This window comes from Podarcis pityusensis (assembly GCF_964106645.2).
Source record: "Podarcis pityusensis genome assembly, chromosome: 8".
NCBI classification, from domain to species: Eukaryota; Metazoa; Chordata; class Lepidosauria; order Squamata; family Lacertidae; genus Podarcis; species Podarcis pityusensis.
Window position 1 is genome coordinate 49598751 of NC_138033.1, and position 20981 is coordinate 49619731.

General features: G+C 49.9%; 1 protein-coding gene across 7 annotated transcripts in view; it reads left to right on the forward strand.

The window, feature by feature from the left end:
• Positions 1–16821, forward strand: part of ZFPM1 (zinc finger protein, FOG family member 1) — a 112477-nt gene extending 95656 nt beyond the window's left edge. For 5 of the 7 annotated variants that reach the window (XM_081017754.1, XM_081017757.1, XM_081017756.1 and 2 more), the window contains 6 exons: positions 5022–5127; positions 7797–8006; positions 8880–9104; positions 9983–10078; positions 11482–11637; positions 12715–16821. In XM_081017754.1, coding sequence (XP_080873880.1) covers positions 5022–5127; positions 7797–8006; positions 8880–9104; positions 9983–10078; positions 11482–11637; positions 12715–14993 — 3072 coding nt within the window. In that variant the 3' untranslated portion in view covers positions 14994–16821. The remainder of the gene's footprint in view (positions 1–5021; positions 5128–7796; positions 8007–8879; positions 9105–9982; positions 10079–11481; positions 11638–12714) is intronic. The other 2 variants (XM_081017755.1, XM_081017758.1) reach the window with 2 other exon arrangements.
• Positions 16822–20981: the final 4160 nt, after the last annotated feature.

Genomic DNA, 20981 nt, shown 5'->3' on the forward strand with positions numbered 1-20981 from the left:
TTACTGCCTCCAACAATGGCAGCAGAACATAGCCATCCTGGCTAGTCGTCATGGATAGCCTTATCCTCTGTTAATTTGCTTAATGCTCTTTTATAGCTGCCTGAGAGTGGGTGGCCATCATTGCATCTTGCGAGAGAGAATTCCATAGTTTGTTCACTGTGTGAAGATGTCCTTCCTTTTGTCTGCCTTGCCTCCTCCAACACTCAGCTTCATTGGACATCTTTGAGTTCTAGTATTATGAGAAAAGGAGAAAAAACATCTCTCTGTTTACTTTCTCCACACCATGGATCTTATATGCCCCTATCATGCCCCCTTTACTAGCCTCCTACCCCCCAGCCAAACTTAAAAGGCCTTAATGTAGTAAATGTTCTTCATTCTAGGGTTGCTCTAACCCAGGGGTTGGCAAAGTTTTTGTGGCTTGGGCCAGTTCACGGTCCCGCAGATGCCACGGTGGGCTGGAGTGTGCACATGCGCGCATGTGCAAACACTATTTCTGGCGCAGAGGAGGCGTGAACAACTTCCCATTGGCTGCAGGAGCTTCCTACAGCCAACGGGAAGCCGGCCAGTGTCACAGAAAGCGGTTCCCGCTCTGCTCCGCGCTGGTTTAGTGCAGTGCACAGGAGCCAACCGAGCGGGCAGCAGGGGTCCATGGGTGGTTAATGACCCCCATGGGCCACTTGTGACCCATGGGCCTTAGGTTGCCGACCCCTGCTCTAACCAGTTGATTATTCTGGCTTCCTTTCAAGGATGTAAATCAATGGGTGAGAGGTGCCAGTTCGCCCATGATTTTCTATGGATGCAGCTCTTTGCAGTTCTCGTCTCCCTAGTTTTACTGAGCAAGAGCCAATTGCACCCACTTCACTCATCACTGGTAGTGTGCAGAGGAAACAAACCACAATCCCTGGCTTAGCATCACATCCAACCCAGAGATGATGGTTTGTTTTGCTCGTAGCAGAGCACGGTCAGTAAGCCCAAGAGCAAACCTTTAGCTACAGATCTTGGCTTGTTGCAAATGTTGCAACCCAAACAAGCCGCTCTCCACAGTTCAGATGTTAGTCTAAGCCAGGGATTGTGGTTTGTTCCACCGTAGCAGGGAGGTGCATAGCAGGTGCCAGTGGGTCATGTGTAGTAAGCCATGATGGCCAAATGTGGCCAGTGAACCTGGTGAACACTGAGAAGCCAGAGGGGGGTGGGGATGGTCTTCATTGCCCCCCTGCACAGCTCAATAGGGAAGAGAGCTAAAGCCTTGAAAATTTTGCTTGCATTGCATAATTGATTCATGACATCTTCAATTTAGTTGCACCAAAATGTTATGCAGTATATGATATGATAAATTACTTTTAAGTTTACACTCTAGAGGAGGGATCTAAAGGAGAGTACTGTTTGATGGGGGAGGATGGCATGGGCCCCCATCTCTATCTTTAGCGAACCATTATCAGACAGTGAAGTGTCCCATACTGAACTGAGGCTTTGGGCATCTTTCCACCCAGTGAACACGGCCATTCACTGTGGCCCCTTTCATGGCTTTGTGGCCAGCCAGGAGCAGAAATGCTGAATCAGCAGATTGGAGAGAATCATCCACCCCCCCTTTTTAAAAAAAGACCCAGGCACGTGGACGTGTCTTCAGTGACACACTTCTCTCCCACCCCCAAGATATATCTTGCTTGCGCACTCTCTCTCTCTCTCTCTGAAGTTAGGAATGTTTCTTTTCTTGCAGCATCAGCAAAAGTGTGTGCGCGTGTGTGTAAATGAGGGGGGGGGGGAGTTGTGTGTGTGGTGCATGTGTGTGCGTTTTATCAAGCCGTGAGCACTCTGCTCCTTGGAGTGATAAGCTCTAAACCGACCAAGACTGTCAGTCTGAGTTGGAGGGTTTAGAAATATTGGGACGAATAATTAGATTTCATATCGTTACTGCTGCAGCCATCGAAGGATCAGGCAGATTAATTTTTCTCCTCTCTCTCTCTCTCTCTCTCTCTTTTTCCCTCCTCTGCTCATTAATATTCATTAGCGGCACATGAAGGCAGAGAGGAGCCGAGGCAAAGTTGCGGGGGGGGGGGGGGAGAATGAGGAAGGCCAGCGCTGCTGCTCATCTCAAAGAAAGTGTCTCTCTGCCCAGGGCATGGCTGTAAACCCTGTGGATCCTCCAGGTGTGGTCCAGGCCAGCTCCCATCATCTCTGACGATTGGCCGTGGGGCTGCTGGGATCTGGAGGCCAGGCACACCACAGCTTCCCAAATCCTGACCCAGAGCCGCCTCTTCCTCCATCCACACTCCCTCCAGCCTTTCCTGAGCCTTTTCTCATTGCACACTATCCTTTGTAAGGCACAGCAGTTAGAGTTAAGCACAGTATTCCAAGTATAGTCACACCATCTTTGTTTTTGCACCTTTGTTCCTGAGATGGAGCCCCCATACGTACCTAATGCTGGATTTAGGGCACTGGAGATGCACATGTTCCATGAATTAGCCTGGGGGGTGTTTTTTTACTTCTTCTTTCGCCAGAGGCAGTGTGGATGCTGAATTGACAGGACAGAGTGCTTTGCATTAACCTGCCGCCTTTTAAAGAGGGGGACATAGATCTGTGGGTCAACTGAAGGGGGTGTTGTCGTCAATTTGTTTTTTATTTATTTATTGCATGCTGGCAAGCATAAATGTGAGCAAGGCAATTTGCATTCATTAGAGCGTTTGTCTGCCCTGGAAGGTCTCATGAAAAAAACCTCCCTAGGCTTCAGCCAACACTTCTTCCGGACACACCTTTTTTGTTGCTGTACCAGTCAGAGGTTGTACTCAGGGCAACCCTGTTTAGCTCTGAGGCCTTGCCATTCTTGATTCACTGGATCTTTTGACTCTCGCAAGCCTCCTTTGGGCTGGGACTAGCCCCAAGATCAGTCTCATACACACAAAAGTGAATGGTTCATCATTTTCTTCTTGGGCTCAGGGAACACCTTTTACATTGGGATCAGGAGAGAGAGGGCTCAGACCAGACACCTGTCAAATCTAGCCAGTGCTTACAAGTGCCACTTCTTTAATAGGGTGGAAAGAAGCCTCATGTGGCAGCTGGGCTTCATGTCATGGCTTTGGGCCTTGTGGTTGGCTTGGCCTGCCCCCAAACAGGGTGCTCTTCCCATATCTGCTGACCATCTGTGGCCGCGTCAGCAACACAAGGATTGTTCGCCCGGCCCGGGACGCCACCGAGGCCCTTCCTCTTGTCTGCCCCAAGCAGCGAGAGGCTGCTCCAGCCCCGTCCCATCCCTCCTGCTTCCCTCCCTCCCTCCCCCAATCTCTTTTCCTCTCTCTGCATGGCTGAGGTTAGGGGTGAAGTGGCTGTTTCCTCCCCAGCCGGTGATGGTCGGCCCTCAGGTTAAGAAGAAGAGGAAATAACAAGCTTGTTGTGTTCGCAGTCACGCTCCGCCAGCCGTTGGCCGCGCCACGGGGTTGCCCAGGCAGCAAGCAGTGGGCTCAGTTTCCCCACGGGGGGTGGGCTATCCAGAGGCAGAGGCCTCTCTGTAGGAGGCTTGCTGGGACCCCTTTGTTAGTGCTACCCTGTGGGGAGTTAAGCCTGGGCTTTCTTTCTGGGAGACCCAAGGATGGTAGACTGACTGGTGTGTGTGAGAGAGAGTGAGGGAGGAGATGGGAGCAAAGTGGTGTTCCCCAGTTGTGTACAGCTGCAGCCGCTACGATCTGCACCACATTCACACCATACTTTTAAATCACTGTGATGCCACTTTAAACAACCAAAGAATTCTGGGAGCTGCAATTTGTTAAGGGTGCTGAGAGTTGTCAAGAGGCCACTATTCCCTTCACAGAGTTCTCTGCGAAGAGGAATTGACTGTTAAACCACCCTGAGAATTGTAGCTCTGTGAGGGGAATCTCTTTGATACCACTTTAAACAGTCTGGTTTCCCCCAAGGAATTCTGGGTGCTGTAGTTTGTTAAAGGTGCTGAGTGTTGTTAGGGGATTCCCATTCCCCTCACAGAGTTACAATTCCCAGCGTGGTTTAACAATCAATCCCTCTTCACATAGGGAACTCGGACAATTGTAGTTCTAGGAAGCCAACAGGGGCCTCATAACACCCTTAACAGACTACAGCTCCCAGAATTCTTTGGGGGAAGCCATCTCTGTTTAACATAGTATCACAGTGCTTTAAATGCATGGTGTGAATGTGGCCTTGGTCTTGTCATCTTTGACCTAGATTTGGCTGTGATCATCAGTTCCCTCCCTTGCTACGTGACCAAACTGATCTTGCCACTAGGCCAGTGAAAGGATGAATCAGCTGCTTGGAGGTCGGCCATCTCTGGATGGAAGCAGCCATACAGACATATACCACTCATCATTCACGCACATTGTGCTTCCTTTCCCTATCCTCATGACTCCTCATGGGAGGAAAGGCTCCTTGCACATGTGGTGGGAGGGTTCATGTGCCACCTGTTGGGCTGGAGCATATGGGAAGGGTGGGACACTTCAGGGCCTGGGACCATATGCGCCCCCCCCCATCCTTCTCCAACTGGCCCTCAGAACTTTGCAGGCTACACCGGAAGCGTTTTTGCCTGACTGAAGTGTGCCTTTGAACCCTGGTAATACCTCTTGTTTGTCTGCATGGAGGATAAAGAGGGATGGGTGTAGGAACTAGCCTATTGTACAAAGGTCAAATTTACATTTGTTGTTCCACCCACTTTTGCCTCTGGAACCTCCCACCACTGGCATGTGGCCCCTGGAAGGTTGTCCATTCAACCTCTCCCCCCGCCCCCATTTATGAAACTTATGCAAGTGTCTATTTTAGAGGAATTAGCTTGCTGAGACGTTCACACAGGGCATTTCAGTGGCTGGTGTGTGACATCTGTTCTTGAGTTGTAGCCCAAAATATTTGGAGGGCCCCTGGTTGACAAAGGGTGCTCTGTATATACACACACTCCACACAATGTGGAACCAGGGTAACAGCTGAAGTGAAGAAACCACAATGTGCTGGTGAGGGTCCGGTTGTGTAAGTGACACATATGTTGTTGTTTTTTATATTTCTGTCTCTAGCCAAACCCACCTGTGACCCTGGTGCTGGAAGATGACAACTGCTGGCTGTTGAAGCTGCCCTTGGTTTCTGGAGAAGGCGATACCAACTCCGTGATTTACAAGAAGGGTAAGTATTTGGACAATGGCCTCTTGGCACCTGGCAGAAGTTGGAGGCATTTGATCTGTAGTGTTTTCTCAAAACAAGAACAGCGTTGCTTAACAGAGCCAGATTTTTTTTTATTGGCACTTAAGGGCAGAGTTGGATTCCTAAGGGTTTTCTTAAGCCACAACCTAGTCTTTCTGTAATTGGTCCATTCTCTGGACAGAGAGATGTCCCATCCCTTTTCATCTTCTCTGAACATCTTCATCTCCCCTCTCCAGTTTCCCTTTGATTAAGCCACACTTTGGCCAACCCTCGGCCCCTGTCTGCAATATGAGGATAATCAAACTAGCCCACCTTAGAGGGTTATTGTGCATATTACAACATAACAGGGCAGATTACAACACAGTAGTGTGTGTGTGTGTATGTGTGTGTGTGAAGCACTTTGAGCTCACAAAAGCACTCTGTAAATGCTCAGGGTGATGGTGATGATTATCGCAACATATACAACACCATTAGCGTACGTAACTGCCCTTCAGATTATCATAGGCAACAAATTGGCCTCTGCCCTCTAAGATAAACAATATGGAAAATAGCAGAGGAAAGGAGAGACGAGAATAGCAAGGAATGAAGGTGGGCAAGTTACAGTAGCATGCACCCAAAATATAACTACTGTTGGGCATGAGGGTTTGACAGTTAAGCCAAAGCCCACCTGGGAAAAAATGGGTTTGGAGACAGATTTCAAGAGAAAGACATGAAGGCAGGCAGATGTGGTACTGTGGACACATTTAGGGAGGGTGTTCCAGCCATAGGGGAGGCCCAGGATAATAGGCAAAGGACCTTCAGGTGGCTGAGAGTAAAAAGAAAAAGGGAAAAAAAGATTGAGACGGCATAGCTATGGGCAGCAGAGTGGCAAACTGGGAGGGAGAAGGAAATGGTTAATGCTAGCTTTTGACAAGCCATGGGCTGATGCTGCCACCTCTGGGTGGTTTTGTGTATTGCATGCATCAGCTGCTGCTACAACATTATTCTTATTTATTCAGTTTATTTGGTCCCACTTACATCCTATCCTTTTGCCTCAAAGGGGACTCAGAGTAACGGTTTAGCTGCAGCCTAACCCTGCAAGGTACATTAGGCTGAGATAGTGATTTGCAAAAGGCCACTTAATGAACTGTGTATGGATTTGAACCTCAGTTTTTCTCACTTTCAGGTTTTAAATGAGAATTTATTTTTCTGGTACTCTGATCTATGTGTACCAATAGCCATGATGCAGTGTTAAGTACCCAAACAGATTTTTCCCCTGAAAACCAAAAAAAGATCCTGGGACAAACAAAACAAAAGAAGGAATCTGTTTCTTACTGTCACTCGGCTGCCTTTTCATCCTGGCCAGTCTTAACATATCCCATGGCATTTTCCAAACAATATCTAAGCTAAGCAAAGAGCCTTAACTGCCTACCCAACAAGCATGTCTTTCCTTTGGGACATTTTACACTGGAATTTAGCTCAGGGTGGAAAATGTCCCCCCAAACCAATTGTCTTCTACTTTTCAGGGGGTTATTCAGAAGTGGGCATGAAAGACAAATTTGATTCAGTTCACATTTAAAAGCCAACCTACCAAATTCACACTTTCTGAAACAATACGTGAACCAAAACTCAGCAAACCCTTCAAAATTCACACTTCTCCGAATTCAACTAAGAAGTTGGAAGTGGAGAAGTAGGGAGAGAGAGTGCCGCAAGTGGAGGGCTGTCCTTTTTCCATCCTTGGGACCCCCTCCCAGGAAACTCATCCAACTTTCTGCTCCCTGGAAGTGGGTGAGTGCAGTGGAGCTGATTAACTGCTGAACAGGACAGACCTCTGTGAAAGCTCCACCCATTTTGGTGCCTGCCCATGAAAGCAAGCCTGGAGTGAGAGGCTAGGATGATGCCAGCAGTTTCCAGGAAGAACCCTCTTCTTTGTCAAATTATGTGGGTGATCTGTGAGCTTGTTTGGGCCCTGAGTGAGAGTCAGAGTGGATGGGTGGAGTCCTGGGTAAGAGCAAGGAGATGGCGTGGGTGTATCAGATGGAGACAAGATTTATGTCAGTCTATCTTTATTAGCCATTTGTATTAATGTAACATTTTTGTCATGCTGGCCACATGACCCGGAAGCTGTCTGCGGACAAACACCGGCTCCCTCGGCCTATAGAGCAAGATGAGTGCGCAACCCCAGAGTCGTCTGCGACTGGACCTAACGGTCAGGGGTACCTCTACCTTTACCTTTAACATTTTTGCATATGTTACAGTGTGTATTTTTGTAACATTTGTTGTTTAAGTTGTCTTTGCTGTTGCTGCTTTAGTTTTCTGTACACCGCATGGAGATATTTTTATATATTAAGTGGTACAGGGATGGTGCAAAGAAAGGTAATAAAAGAAAGGATATAGCAGTTTAAAAAACAGCATGCAAATATGCATTATATCAGTGGAAACTACTTTGAGATAATGTGTATATTAAGAGAAATTAGCTCTAAAATGTCGATGGTAATCTATATGAGGACTTAAAAAGAAAAAAGAAATAAAATAAGTGTGGAGACCTGAACTGAATACTTGGGAAATGAAAAACTGAAAGAAACCCAAATGTGGCCAGTGTAACCATTCTTACTGAGAAGTGGCTAATCTAATTTAATGGTCTTTCTCCCCACCCATTGCCATATCTGCAGATGATTCCATCTGGTGCAAAACCACCAAAGCCATCTCAGAAGGAGATGCACTGAGCGCGTTTGTCATGGCTGAGCCAATGGGGATTCCCAACCACACTGTGAAGACTGAGCCTGAGGGGCCTTCTTACCCAGCGGCACTGGCCCCTGAAATCCAGCTTCTGCCACAGCAAGCGGGCATGGCAGCCATCTTGGCCACAGCGGTTGTGAACAGTAAGTACCCAGGGTATTGGCCATGCTTCCTATGCCCCCTGGATCCCAAATTTAGGGCACCTCCAGATGGTCATTATTGTCTGGAAGGGTAAAACAGACATTGAGGTTTGTTCAATTAAAGAGGATGAAAGTGCTTTGTCACCCTAGCACAATAAATGCACTCACTTTAAGCCAACAATGTGTACATAGCCCAAGTCTTGTACAGTAATACCTCCGCGAACGTCCGCCTCATCCAGCGTCCATTCCAGCAAACATCTGCGGCAAACCCGGAAGTACCGGAACAGGTTACTTCTGGATTTGCCGCATGCGCAGAAGCGCTAAATCACACTTCTCGCTTGCGCAGAAGTACAAACCGCTCAATGCGCAGATGCAATGCTTTGCCCTACATCCTTTTCGGCTAGCGGCTGGGGCTCCGGAACAGATCCCAGCCGCAAAACAAGGTACGACTGTAAAGAGAGGTTGAAGGAGTTGCTTATATTTAGCCTGGGAAAGAGGCAGCACAGAGGTGATTATATCTGAAGGGCTGTCACACAGAGGATTGAGCAAATTTCTTTTCTGCCACTCCAGAGGGCAGGGCCCAAGTGGACAGATTTATACTAAACGATCTCAAAGACATCTGGTTGGACATTGTGGGGACGGGATGCTGGACTTGATTGGCTACTGGCCTGATCCCATAGGTCTCTTCTGATGTCCTTATTAGAAGGAATTTCTGGAGGCTACAATGTGTTCAATAGCAGGAGAGACTGTCACCTCAGAAGGTGGTTGACTCCCCTTCATTTGATGCTGGAGTTGAGGAATCCAGATGAATATAGCTGGTGCTTCCTTTATTTTATTTTCTCCCTCCCTCTCCCCGACTTTCTCCCTTCTGTCCAGAGGACGTATTTCCCTGTAAGGACTGCGGAATTTGGTACCGGAGCGAGAGGAACTTGCAGGCCCATCTGATGTACTATTGCGCCAGCCGCCAGAACGCCACGTCTCCCACGGTGGATGAAAAGCCCAAGGAGGCCTATCCGAATGAGCGCATCTGCCCTTTCCCCCAGTGCAAGAAGAGCTGCCCCAGCGCCAGTTCCTTGGAGATACACATGCGGAGCCACAGTGGTACGAGGGTGCTGCCTCTGTCCTTCTGGGATGGGGGAGGGTGGTCGCTTTGGGCTTGTTGGAGGAATGAGGAGGAGGTGTTAAAGAAGACTGAACTAATTGGATTGCAGGAGAAGGGGCAGCATTTCATAAGGTGGGGGGTGTATGTGTGAGAGAGATGGAGACAAAGAGTGCAGGCATGCAAAAGACACAGCAAGGTTTAGAGCAAAGGTAGCTAACCTCCTGCCTTCCAGATGCTGTGGGGATCTGGGTTGGCAAAGCATTTTGGCAGGGGGTGCTTTTCAGCTGCATCCCAGAAACGTTGCAGAAGATCCTGATATGTTTCTCTGGGAATAGTCTACTAAAGTGTTGGGAATCTTAGGTGAAGTTGTAGCAGAAGTTAACCCCAGTTCCAGTCACCACACAGAGGCAGCTTAAGGTCCCAAATTTTTACTGCAGCAGAAGATAAGTCTTCAGATGTTGATATGTGCATATAGTTTGTAGTCTTTGCAGATGCAGATACAGATACAGATACATACATACAAGTAAGAAGTATTTCTGTAGCTCCAGCCATTTGAAGCATAACAGGCTCTGACTCACTTCTCAAGACTGACCCTGACACACAGCACAAGTCCCACTCACTGACTGATGAGCTGACACACCTTAATCACTTATATAGCAGCACTGGGCTGTTGACATAGCAGCTGGTTTGGCTGTTGGCTTATCCCATACATGAGGCTATTTGTGCATCTGAAAAAAGTAACTCCTTCCTCCATGTCCAGTTTCTCCAACATAAAGGGCACTGGAATGCTCTGGGCCCTTCCCTGCTGTTTGGGTGATGGAACAAGTCTTGTGGTCACCTTTCTCATGCTGTTGTCTCCTTCTGGCTTCTCTTTCAGGAGAGAGGCCATTTGTGTGCCTTATCTGCCACTCTGCCTTCACCACAAAAGCCAACTGTGAGCGTCACCTGAAGGTCCACACAGACACACTGAACGGTAATCCCCAATCAATATTGGAGTGAGAGATCCAGCTCACAAGCAGTGCTCCGTAGAGGTAGACCACTGGCAGTACTGTTTAGCTAGAGCACTGTTTGGTTTCAATGGGGACAGGCTTGTTAGAAGTGGTTCAAACAAAAAAGTGAGATAGTCCCCATCCCAGAGTAGCTTATCCTATGTTAGCCAGTGTGGTGTAGTGGTTATAGTGTGTTGGACCTAGAACCTGGGAGGCTGGGGTTCACATAGACATGAAGTTCACTGGCTGACCCTGGACCAAAGTCTGCCTCTCAGCCTAACCTACCTCACAGGATTGTTGCAGGAGCTGAGTGAGGAGAGGGGGAGAACCATGTATTGGGATTTTTGTTTCTTTATTAAATTTTTATACCGCCCTTCATCCAAGGATCACAGTGCGGTTTACAATATAGAAACACAAAAATGCATAACAAAAACAATACCCCTGGATCCAACCACAGTTGAAAAGGCCATGAATTGTTTAATTAGCCAAAGGCCTGGGACAAGAGGAATGTTTTTGCCTGGTGCCTAAAGATAAGTATTGAAGGTGTCAGGGTGAGCCTCCCTGGGGAGAGCATTCCACAAACAGGAAGCCATCTTGAGCTCCTTGGAGGAAAAGGTGGGATATAAATGAAATAAATAGACCCAAAAGTGCTGGTCCTCCTGCCCGTGCAACAATCCAGTGGCAACTCATGATGGCATTATACCACCTTGAGGATCAGAGACAGTATGGGTGGTATTCAGCTCAGTTTTACTCAGATGAGATGTATTAGAACTAATGGACCTAGCTTAGTCATTCATTTACATGGGTCTGTTTTGAGTAAGACATAGCTGAAAACCACCCAGTGACTCTGAGCACCAGCAGCTGGGAATCGCAAGTGGGAAGAGTTGCTGTTGCACTCTGGGTTTTGCTTCTGAGCCTCCCAGAAGAGGCATCTGAATGGCCACTGTGAGAACAAGATGCTAGACTAGAGGGGCTAAGGGTGGTCTTAGGTGGCCTTGTTCTGCATGTAGCGTAGCAAAGCCGTCTGGAGGTCCTCCTCTTTGCAGTCAACAGTGCTTCCCACCATAAGCTGACCTCGCACCCTTGCTAATGTGTGGAGCTCTTGCTCACCCACTTCACACTCAAAGCCCAACAAAATATTAGGCCATGGTTCAGTGGTATAGCACCAGCTCTGCATTCAGAAGGTCCCTGGGTTCATCCCAAGAATCTTCCATTAGGGAAGCAGTTGAGTATCAGGGCTCAGAAAGGACCCTTCTATGAGACAGCTGGGGACAGCTGCTGCCAGTCAGAGTGGATGGCACTGGATTTAGGTGGGCTGGTAGGCGGTCTCAGCCTGAAAGCAGCTTCATGCATCTTGATTCCTTAACGCTCTCCCTTGTTTCTACAGGTGTCTGCCACAGCTGCGGATTCATCTCCACCACCAGGGACATCCTCTACAGTCACCTGGTCACAAATCATATGATCTGCCAGCCAGGTTCCAAGGGGGAGGTCTACGCCCAAAGCACCACCATTGCTGCCCCGGCCACCAAGCCCCTGGCTCCAGGTAAGTCAGGCACGTGGCGTGGTGTGGTTTGGGTCTAGAACTAGGATCAGGAAGAGATCAGGTTTAAATCCCAGCTAGGCCAGCCTCACAGGGTGGTTGTGAGGATAAAATGAGAAAGAGCTATGCACACCACCTTGAGCTTCTTACAGCGGAAGTGGGATAGAATTTTTATGTTGCGGTTCTTACCATCATCATATTAATAATTATTGTTTTAATTAATATATAATTATTTATTTCAGTAGTCTACTCTGAGTAGGACTTAGTTGTATGAAATTCATTACCATCAATTTTTACTTTATTTAATAATATTATTAAGGGGATGGCCTGCCATAAATTGTTTTAAGAAGACAGGAACTTGCAGAGATTTGAGTTAGTTTGGGGGTTGTGTCCACAGAGGTGCTTATCTGTGGGTGTCACATATACAGCCAAGCATTTGTGGAAGAAGCATGCTTGGGGAACTAATGATGAGATGAACGCTCCTTGTCAGGCTCAGAAAGCAGAATTGCTTTCCTCTGTGACTTGGAAACATCCTCAGTTCATTCTGAGTTTGATTCCAAGCTAATTCAGACCTCATTTTGGGACTGCAACAGGGTCTGAATCTTCTCATTCACCTGCCTGTCTACATGACTTGCTGCCTGGTTCAGAGGAGCAGTGGAAGGGAGGAAATCTCCCTCCCTGCTGCCCCCACTCTTTGGCTACCTAGGAGCTTGGAGCACTGGGCAAAGTAGTTTTCCTAGTGCTATTGGCCAGTAGTGTTGGGAAAAGTACATTTCCCAAAATCCCTTCCATTCCACTACTGGCCAAGCATTAAGGAAGAAGGTATGTGGCCAGTGTTGGGGAGGAATTGGAGTGGAGCAGGACTTGTTCTTTTCTAGATAGGATTTTAATCTGAGCCCGAGAAGAATCTGGGCGGAATAATTTCCATTTTGCTTCCCAGGCAAGCTTTACAAGCAGCCAGAATCTGTAGATCTCTGAGCCAAAATTACAAGATTCATTGACAATGCTACAGCCAGCCACCTCAGGGCTGTGAGGATATGGCCGAGCCACTACCTAAGCACCTCTCCCTTCTCCCTACAGGTCTGAACACGCCGGGCCCAGCCTCCACCTTCAAGTGCAGCTTCTGTGGTTATGTGGCTGACTGCTTGCCCAGCCTCCAACAGCACGTGGTCCTGCACAGCACCGCTGCAGCTGTACTGCCAGCCCTGGAGCCCAAAGCTGCCCAGGGCCAGCTGGACACCCCTGCCAAACTGGCGACACAGGGGGTGATGGCGCCCCCTACGGAGGAAGCGGCAAATGGCTCCCCACCCCAAGAAGGTTTCTCCTCCACACTGGGGGATGGGGTGACAATAGTGCAGATCAAGGAGGAGCCTGAAGACGAGGGGGAAGCCCTCAAGGGGACCTCCCAGACAGGGGCAACCGCTGGTCTTGAGCTGGAGCCAGACACCTCTTCTCGCGCATCCTCTCCACATAGCCTGCATTCAGTAAAGGTGAAGTCTGAAATCACCAGCCCCACACCCGGGTCCAGCCCAGTGCCCAGCGAGCCCGGGTCAAGCACACCTGGTGGCACAATATTTCTCCCCCAGTACATGTTTGGCCACGAGGCCACGGTGGTGCCCCAAGCTTCAGAGATCCTGGCCAAGATGTCGGAGCTGGTGCACAGCCGCCTGAAGCAAGGTCACACCGTGGTGCCCCCTGTCCTCTTCCCAGGCACCCCAGTGCCCAAGGGCGCCACCTGCTTTGAGTGCGAGATCACCTTCAACAACATCAACAACTACTACGTCCACAAGCGGCTGTACTGCTCCAGCCGCCGCTTGGCAGAGGAGAGCCCCCCCGGCCCTCGCAAGCTGAAGGCGGCTCCTTCAGTGCCCCCCAAAGGCCCTCCCACACCTGGAGTCCTCCTCTCGCCCCCACTGCCGGGAGACAGCAAGGCCACACATGAGGGGGAAGCTGGGCCAGGCGCCAGCCCACCCAGTGTCGCAGAGGTCAAGCAAGAGATCAAGGTGGAGGAAGGTGGGGCTAAAACCAGCCCCTCCCCTGAGGCCGATGGGACGGGGCGCATCAGTGAGGACAGCCGGAGCCCTGGGGGCAGCTCCATGGAGGAGCCAGACGATGACCCCAGCCGGACTGTTTGCGAAGCCTGCAACATCCGCTTCAGCCGCCATGAGACGTACATGGTGCACAAGCGCTACTACTGTGCCTCCCGCCACGACCCGCCGCTGCGGCGAGCTGGCGCTGCGGGCAAGGTGCCCTTCCTCCCCCAGCCGATCCGTACACGCAAGCGGCGCAAGCTGTACGAAATCCACAATGCCGCCAACCAGCTCAGCGGTGCCCCGGATGCCACCCAGCCCGAGGTGCACCCCGTGGTCCCAGCTCTCATTCCCGTGGTCAAGGCTGCCCCCTCTCCTAGCTCGAGCCCCGACACGGACGGCCTCATTGACCTGAGCAAGAAGCCCCGCCTCCTCAGCGGTGCGGAAGTGCTGCCGGCCTCCCTCCTGCCGCTGGCCGACTACCACGAGTGCACGGCCTGCCGCATCAGCTTCCACAGCCTGGACAGTTACCTGGCCCACAAGAAGTACTACTGCCCGGCCACACCGTTGCAGCCCAGCACACTCGAGCAGCTGCAGAAGATCAAAGGAGCCGTCCCAGCTGTGCCGAAACCTCGGGGCAGCCCCGAAGGGCTGAGCGAGGAACCTGAAGCGGCATTAGTCAAAGTAGAGAAGGGGGTCCCTTCTGTGAGCCCTGCAGCACCCCCGGCTGCCTTCCCTGGCCTGGACTCGCTTCCGCAGCGCTACCTGGATGCCAAAGCCCTGCACCTCCCAGGCGCCAAGGTGCCCCTGGTGGTGTGCCCCTACTGCCCGCTCAACGGAGCCATTAAGGGAGACTTGGTGGAGCACTTCCGCAATGCCCACGGCCTATTTGTTGCCAAAACAGTGGCTGGCGCCACGTTGATAGAGGCCACCCGGACGCTGGCAGAGGGCAGCCTGCTCCCGCCACTGCCCACTGCCTCCCCGCCACAGCCCCTCCCCAGACTGCGCAAGGACAGCTTCAACAGCAAGGAGCCTCCCGCTGTCTCCAACGGGAGCCCACGCCCTACCGTCTCCCCACAGCCCCTTCTCCCCCTCTCCCCTCCTGCCCCCTTGCCCATCTCCCCCTTGCCCGAGGCAACACCCAACGCCCCTCCCGGGTACACGGACAAAAGCATGCAGACCCCACTGGGCAAAGGGCCCCCCACCCCGGTGGCCAACGGCAACCACAGGTACTGCCGCCTCTGCAACATCAAGTTCAGCAGCCTGTCGACCTTCATTGCTCACAAGAAGTACTACTGCTCCTCACACGCTGCCGAGCACGTCAAGTAAAGCCTCGTCCAGGCCTGGGTGTTATTTGGCATCCCGGAATCACAGCTTCTGGTCACTCATGGCTGGGGGCAGGGATGTAGGGCTTGGGAGCAGCCAGTCGTGATGGACTCTCCTGCCGTTGAGAGCGTCCCATGCCCCCTGCTCTGGACCTGGGGAAGGGTTGTTTTTGCACTAGGGCTGTGGAAAGGGGGCAGGTTCTTCCTTAAGGCGCCAGTGGAGCCCTGGAGGGGGGGGGCAGACAAGTTGCACGCAGGGGCTCGGAGGAGCTGAAGGAAGCCATGAGGATGTCTTCCTTACAAAGTGGGCGCCCCAACTCACAGGCTTGGTGTAAACCCTTCCTCTCAATCCCAGCGCTAATAAGAGTTCAGGGATCACTCTACCCCACCCACCCTCTCCTTTTTACATCTGGAGGAGTTTTGAGGTCTGTTTGCGGGGGAGATGCACTGCTCTGCCCCTTCTCCAGCCCTGATTGTCTAGAATGAATTGACCTGAAAACAATAACAGTGGCGGCATTTCAGAATGGGCGGCAGCTGCACAGGTGAAATCTTGGGGCAAAGGGCCAGGTTGCCAGCTTCTGAATGGGAGCCTCTCTGCTTTTCTAGTGCATCCCCCAACTCAGCCAACCCCTCTGGAGGCCCAAGTTGCTTCCTATCTCTACTTTCTATTTCCCCAATGCCTTTCTCCTAAGTTTTGGGTTCTTTTCTCCACCAGGCGTGTTGGGGAAAGACCTCCCATACCCAGAGAGACCCCCAAGATATACCTGTCTCCTTTTTATTTTTTCAGGGCTTCACTTTAAGCCAGGGCTCCTGGACAAAAGCTTCCCCCTCCCCACATCTCCTTTTTCTGCCCCACCATTTTTGCTTTTGGCATATGAAGTCAGAATGATGAAGCATCTCCTTGAGCATGTACAGAACTGGCTCCCCATCATCCCAAAGGCTTATGAGAGGTGGGAGAGAGCAACTGTCTTCACTTGGTGGTGAAGGAGCTATTCTCTGTATATGCTCAAGGGAGACCCTGATTTCTTGACATGCCTTGATGTCTGAAAAAGTTATGGGGTTAAACTGTGGATCAGTGGCAAGCACCAGGCTTTCCATTGCAGAGGCATAGCTTGGGGGGGGCAGGGCACTGGGTGCCACACTGCTGGGGGGAGCACTAGCCATGCGTCTCTGCTGGGAGTGGCGTGGGAGCTCGGGTGCTTGCAGGCTCTGAGCCAGCAAGTGCCTAACGGGTGGAATGGCATACAGGCAACCTTGGGAGCAGCTGGCTGTGCTTGTAGAGCAGTCAATCAAGAGTGAGGCACAGCTCTGCCAACTAGAAGGGCCCCAGGCCCAAATAACACAACTGGGTTTATTTCTACTTCAGTGGGCACTGTGCAAAGAATGGGGCTGGGCTGCAGTGCACTGACCAGGCAAAAAGCACCTTATGGTCCATCCACACTTGCACCAGAACTCTTTCCCACTCCTTTTGCCCATTGACATCTTAGGATAGTGGCCTGAAGGCGCCAGGTGTTGGATCCCTAGGCATTCCTCAGCCAGGTAGCTTGCACCAGATGGGTGGGTGTCCATCCTCTTAAAGCAAAGCAAAGGAGCTCCCTCACATTGTCTGGTGGTCCCTTTCTGCAGAGGCAATGGGGTGTAGGAGGGAGGGTTCCCCCGCCTCTGGGTGCGCATTTCTCCCTTTCCCTTCCCAAATTGTCGTCCGGTGGGTTTATGTAGAATCGATGTGGACTGGAACTGAATTGCAAACGAGAGCACTGAAGAGGGAAGGCAAGGCCTCTCCGCTTGGGAACCGTGTGTATAAGTGTGTACATAAATAAATGTCTACTAAATCTGTGCCTCCGGCTTCCATTGGTGTGGATGCGCCTGGATACACGTGAAAAGCTAGGGGCCCTTTTGCCAGAGGATTTGACTGTAGGAGTGCCACCTTGGCAGATTGAAAACTTCAAGGAGCTGCATTCAGGTTTAGGCTAGGGGTGGGGAACCTTTGGACCTCCCAGAAGTTGCTGAACTTCAACTCCCACCATGCATGCTGCGGCTGATGGGAGTTGTACTTAAGCAACATTGGGAGAGCCTGGTTTTAGACAGTCCTTCAGGTAAACTGGTCACAAGCTGTTGGTAGCTTTCCAAAGAGGAACACATTGAATTTGGCATGGTAACAAATTGGTAGCCAGTACACATCTTTGAACAGGGGGTGCCATATGCTGGCAGGGTCTTGTTCCTGTCAGCAATCCTGCCACAACAGCATTCTGCACAAAACACAGTTTCTGGACCACTGAGCATAAAGGAAGTCCCACAGAGTTAGCAGCTTCGGAAAGCATCATTCCAAGGTATGGGACAGAATCAACCCCAGTTTGCAGTGCAATACAATTCTGGTTTAATAGGGCCTTGGGACACTGGGACAGATGGTATGGCCAGAGGACATCTGGTGCCTTACTGCTCCACCTGTCTGGTTTGAAAAATACAATGCATGGGCCCTATTGCCCCTGCCTGATGGTGCTTCCTAAGATGTTATGACAACCACTGTTGTGGTGCTTTGCTGGAGAGTACAGTTCTTGCTTAGGGTCAGTAGTTTGAAAGGAGTACAGTACAGTGGTACCTCACGTTACATACGCTTCAGGTTACAGACTCCGCTAACCCAGAAATAGTGCTTCAGGTTAAGAACTTTGCTTCAGGATGAGAACAGAAATCGTGCTCTGGTGGCGCAGCAGCAGCAGGAGGCCCCATTAGTTTCAGGTTAAGAACGGACATCCAGAACGAATCAAGTACTTAACCCGAGGTACCACTGTACTTGAAGAGGCAGTGGAGCAGTGTGAGGCTATGTGGCCAACAAGTGGAAACACTTCCGTTGCTGGGTGTAGGCAATATATCCACCCTGGATATATCCACACATTCAGTTATAATTAACCTGCTGCCTTCTGTTCAGTGTGAACAAAGACAAGCAATAGAGCAAGTTTGCCTGTTAAACAGCATTTCCCCCAATGAGTGATTCTGGCCACAGGGTGTCGCTAAAACACTGCTAGTAGCCACAACAAGTTGTTTCCCTACCTGCATTTCATATTTGCATCATTGACGCCCCAGTAATGCCACTGCAGGGTCTCATAGGGCCTTTAATAATCCGTTGTATGTTAGGAAGGTAGGAAACTGCCTTATACCAGGTCAGACCATTGGCCCATCTAGCTCAGTATTGTCTGCACTGACTTGCAGTTGTTCTCCAGGGTTTCAGGCAGAGAGCAGTCCCTGCCCTACCTGAAGATGCTGGGAACTGGACATGGTTCCTTCTGCATGCAAAGCAAATGCTCTACAGCTGAGCTATGAAAAACAGGAAGAATCTTGGGAAGTTTTATACTGCATCATATGATTGGTCCATCTAGCTCATTATTGTCTACAATGAGCAACAGCCACATACAGCTTGATATGAGCAAGAATTCAGCCCATGAACCTACGTTTTAGTGCCATGGGTCAATCCCTGGAACATGTGGAGTTAGAAAAGGACATACTGCTCCTGAGCTTGTGCAGAATGCATTTCTCTCCCAGTGAGCATCCTTATTTATAGGGTTTGGGATAAGGCTTTCAAAATTGGAATGCATAATTTCCAAACAGGGCTGGGTGTCGGCATCTCTGCCTGAAGGATTTATGCCCCAAGGCCTCTGGCACTGGAAACTAGGTCTGAGACCAAGATCTCTTCCAGGTGGCCTGTTTATTGAGCATTCTTCCTGATTTGTTTGTGGGGAGTTTAGATGATGTTGCAGCAAAGCAAGCATTATCCACACTTTTCAGGACATTTCTGTCAATTCCCTTATTACATAAAGTCCAGTCCTTTGGGGAAGCAAGCTTGTTTCACAAGACCTCCCAACTAACTACACTACCTGCATGTGATGGAATCCTACCCCAAAACAGCAAACATCTGGAAGTGCCCGAAACCAGCCTGTTGGCTGGGGCTGCTCAGAGATGTGGTTCAAAATATCTGGAAGGCAGCAGACTGGCACCAGCTGATAAAACTCTAGATAAGGTCTGGATGAAACTCAGGGGGAACTCCAGCTCGGCATTGCCACAAAGCCATGTCTGCTGCGCCCTCATATTTAAGATTCAAAGGTCAGTAGAGGAGTGGGTGGAAACCACCCTCTTCCTTCGTTGCAGCCAGACAGTGTTCCCCTAGAGCTGTGCTCAACCTTTCCAGATCCGGCTCCCACCTTTAGGCACCACCTCCCCTTCCTCCTCCTGCTGTGTGTCATCTATGGATGTGGCACTTTATAAAGACTATGAAAACAGATCCCTGCCTGAAGGAGCTTGCAATCCAAAGTTAACATGAGAGAGGAAGGGGTTTGCTTTTTAAATAAGAGCCAGTCATCATCATCATTACTCTCATAGGGGCTGCTGCCACTACTCTTATTGATCGCAAACTCTACCTACCCCTGACAAACCTTCCATTTCCTCCTTTTACACTTCACTTAAACACCTCAAATCCCCTCACAATGCCTTCAGGGGCCCCCCATATCCCCTCTGTGTTTCTCCATCCCTGTTTTAATCAAACCTTGGCTGTTGGTTCAGGCAAACATTTTAAAACCTGCTTTCTTACTTGCTTCTCTCCCCTGCTCCTCTCCCTGACCATGCAAATCCATACAAACCCAATGGGGGCTGTGTGATGACACAGCCTTACATTTTTATGTATATAGGAAGATGTTATTTCTTACATAAAACCAATAAGCATGAAAAACGTCAGCAGCTCACATCCATGACCATAGATATCACCAGCCATGTAGTTCATTCATTTCCAAAAGGGAGATGTACCTCAGTGGCAGAACACCTGCCTTGCATGCAGAAGGTCCCAGGTTCAATCCCTGGCATCTCCAGGTAGAGCTGGGAGAGACCGACCAAGAGGTCCCGACTGAAACTTTGGAGAACTGTTGCCAGTCAGTGTCAACAGTATTGAGTTAGATGGACCAATTCAGTAGAAGTGCAGCAATAAAACTGCTAGCATATTTGCAAAGCTACGCAGGATATGGTATGGTTTCCAATTGTATGGGGGACTGGGTGGAGTTGGGTCCCTTCCAACTCTATGGTTCTGAGATTCTATTATTCCTATGTTCCTAAAAGCTGGATGGAAAACAGTCATCTTCACATGACATCGTTCAGCCCAGACACTGAGATCCAGCACCAAGGGCCTTCTGGCGGTTCCCTCATTGCGAGAAGTGAGGTTACAGGGAACCAGACAGAGGGCCTTCTCAGTAGTGGCGCCCACCCTGTGGAACACCCTCCCTTCAGATGTGAAGGAAAGAAGCAGCTATCCTATCTTTAAAAGACATCTGAAAGCAGCCCTGTTTAGGGAGGTTTTTAATATTTAATGCTGTATTGTTTTTAACACTTGATTGGAAGCCGCCAGATGGGCGGGGTATAATTAATAAAATTATTATTACCATTATTATTATTATTATTATTATTATTATCTAAAAGCACCAGTTGCTGGTGTGCATTGGGCTTGGTGGGGTGGAAGTCAGGTTGGCCAACAGTAGGTGGAACCACAGCCAATGGTAGGCGGAGTCAACTCATTCTGACAGCCAGGGCCACCCCATTGGACTGGTTTGAAGTAACAAGGCAGGCAGGTGGAGGTGGGCTGAGGTTGGAGGGGCAGCAGGGTTGGATTAAGACCTTTAGAGAGCACAGAAAAGATGATGGTGCCCCCGATATATAATTCAAAATAAAAAACTTTAAAAAATAAAATAACATTGCACTAGGTAAAAAAATTTTTACACACACAGTACATTCATGTACAGTGGTACCTCGGGTTACAGACACTTCAGGTTACAGACTCCGCTAACCCAGAAATAGTACCTCGGGTTAAGAACTTTGCTTCAGGATGAGAACAGAAATCGAACAGCGCTGCCACAACGGCAGCAGCAGGAGGCCCCATTAGCTAAAGTGGTGCCTCAGGTTAAGAACAGTTTCAGGTTAAGGACGGACCTCCAGAACGAATTAAGTTCTTAACCTGAGG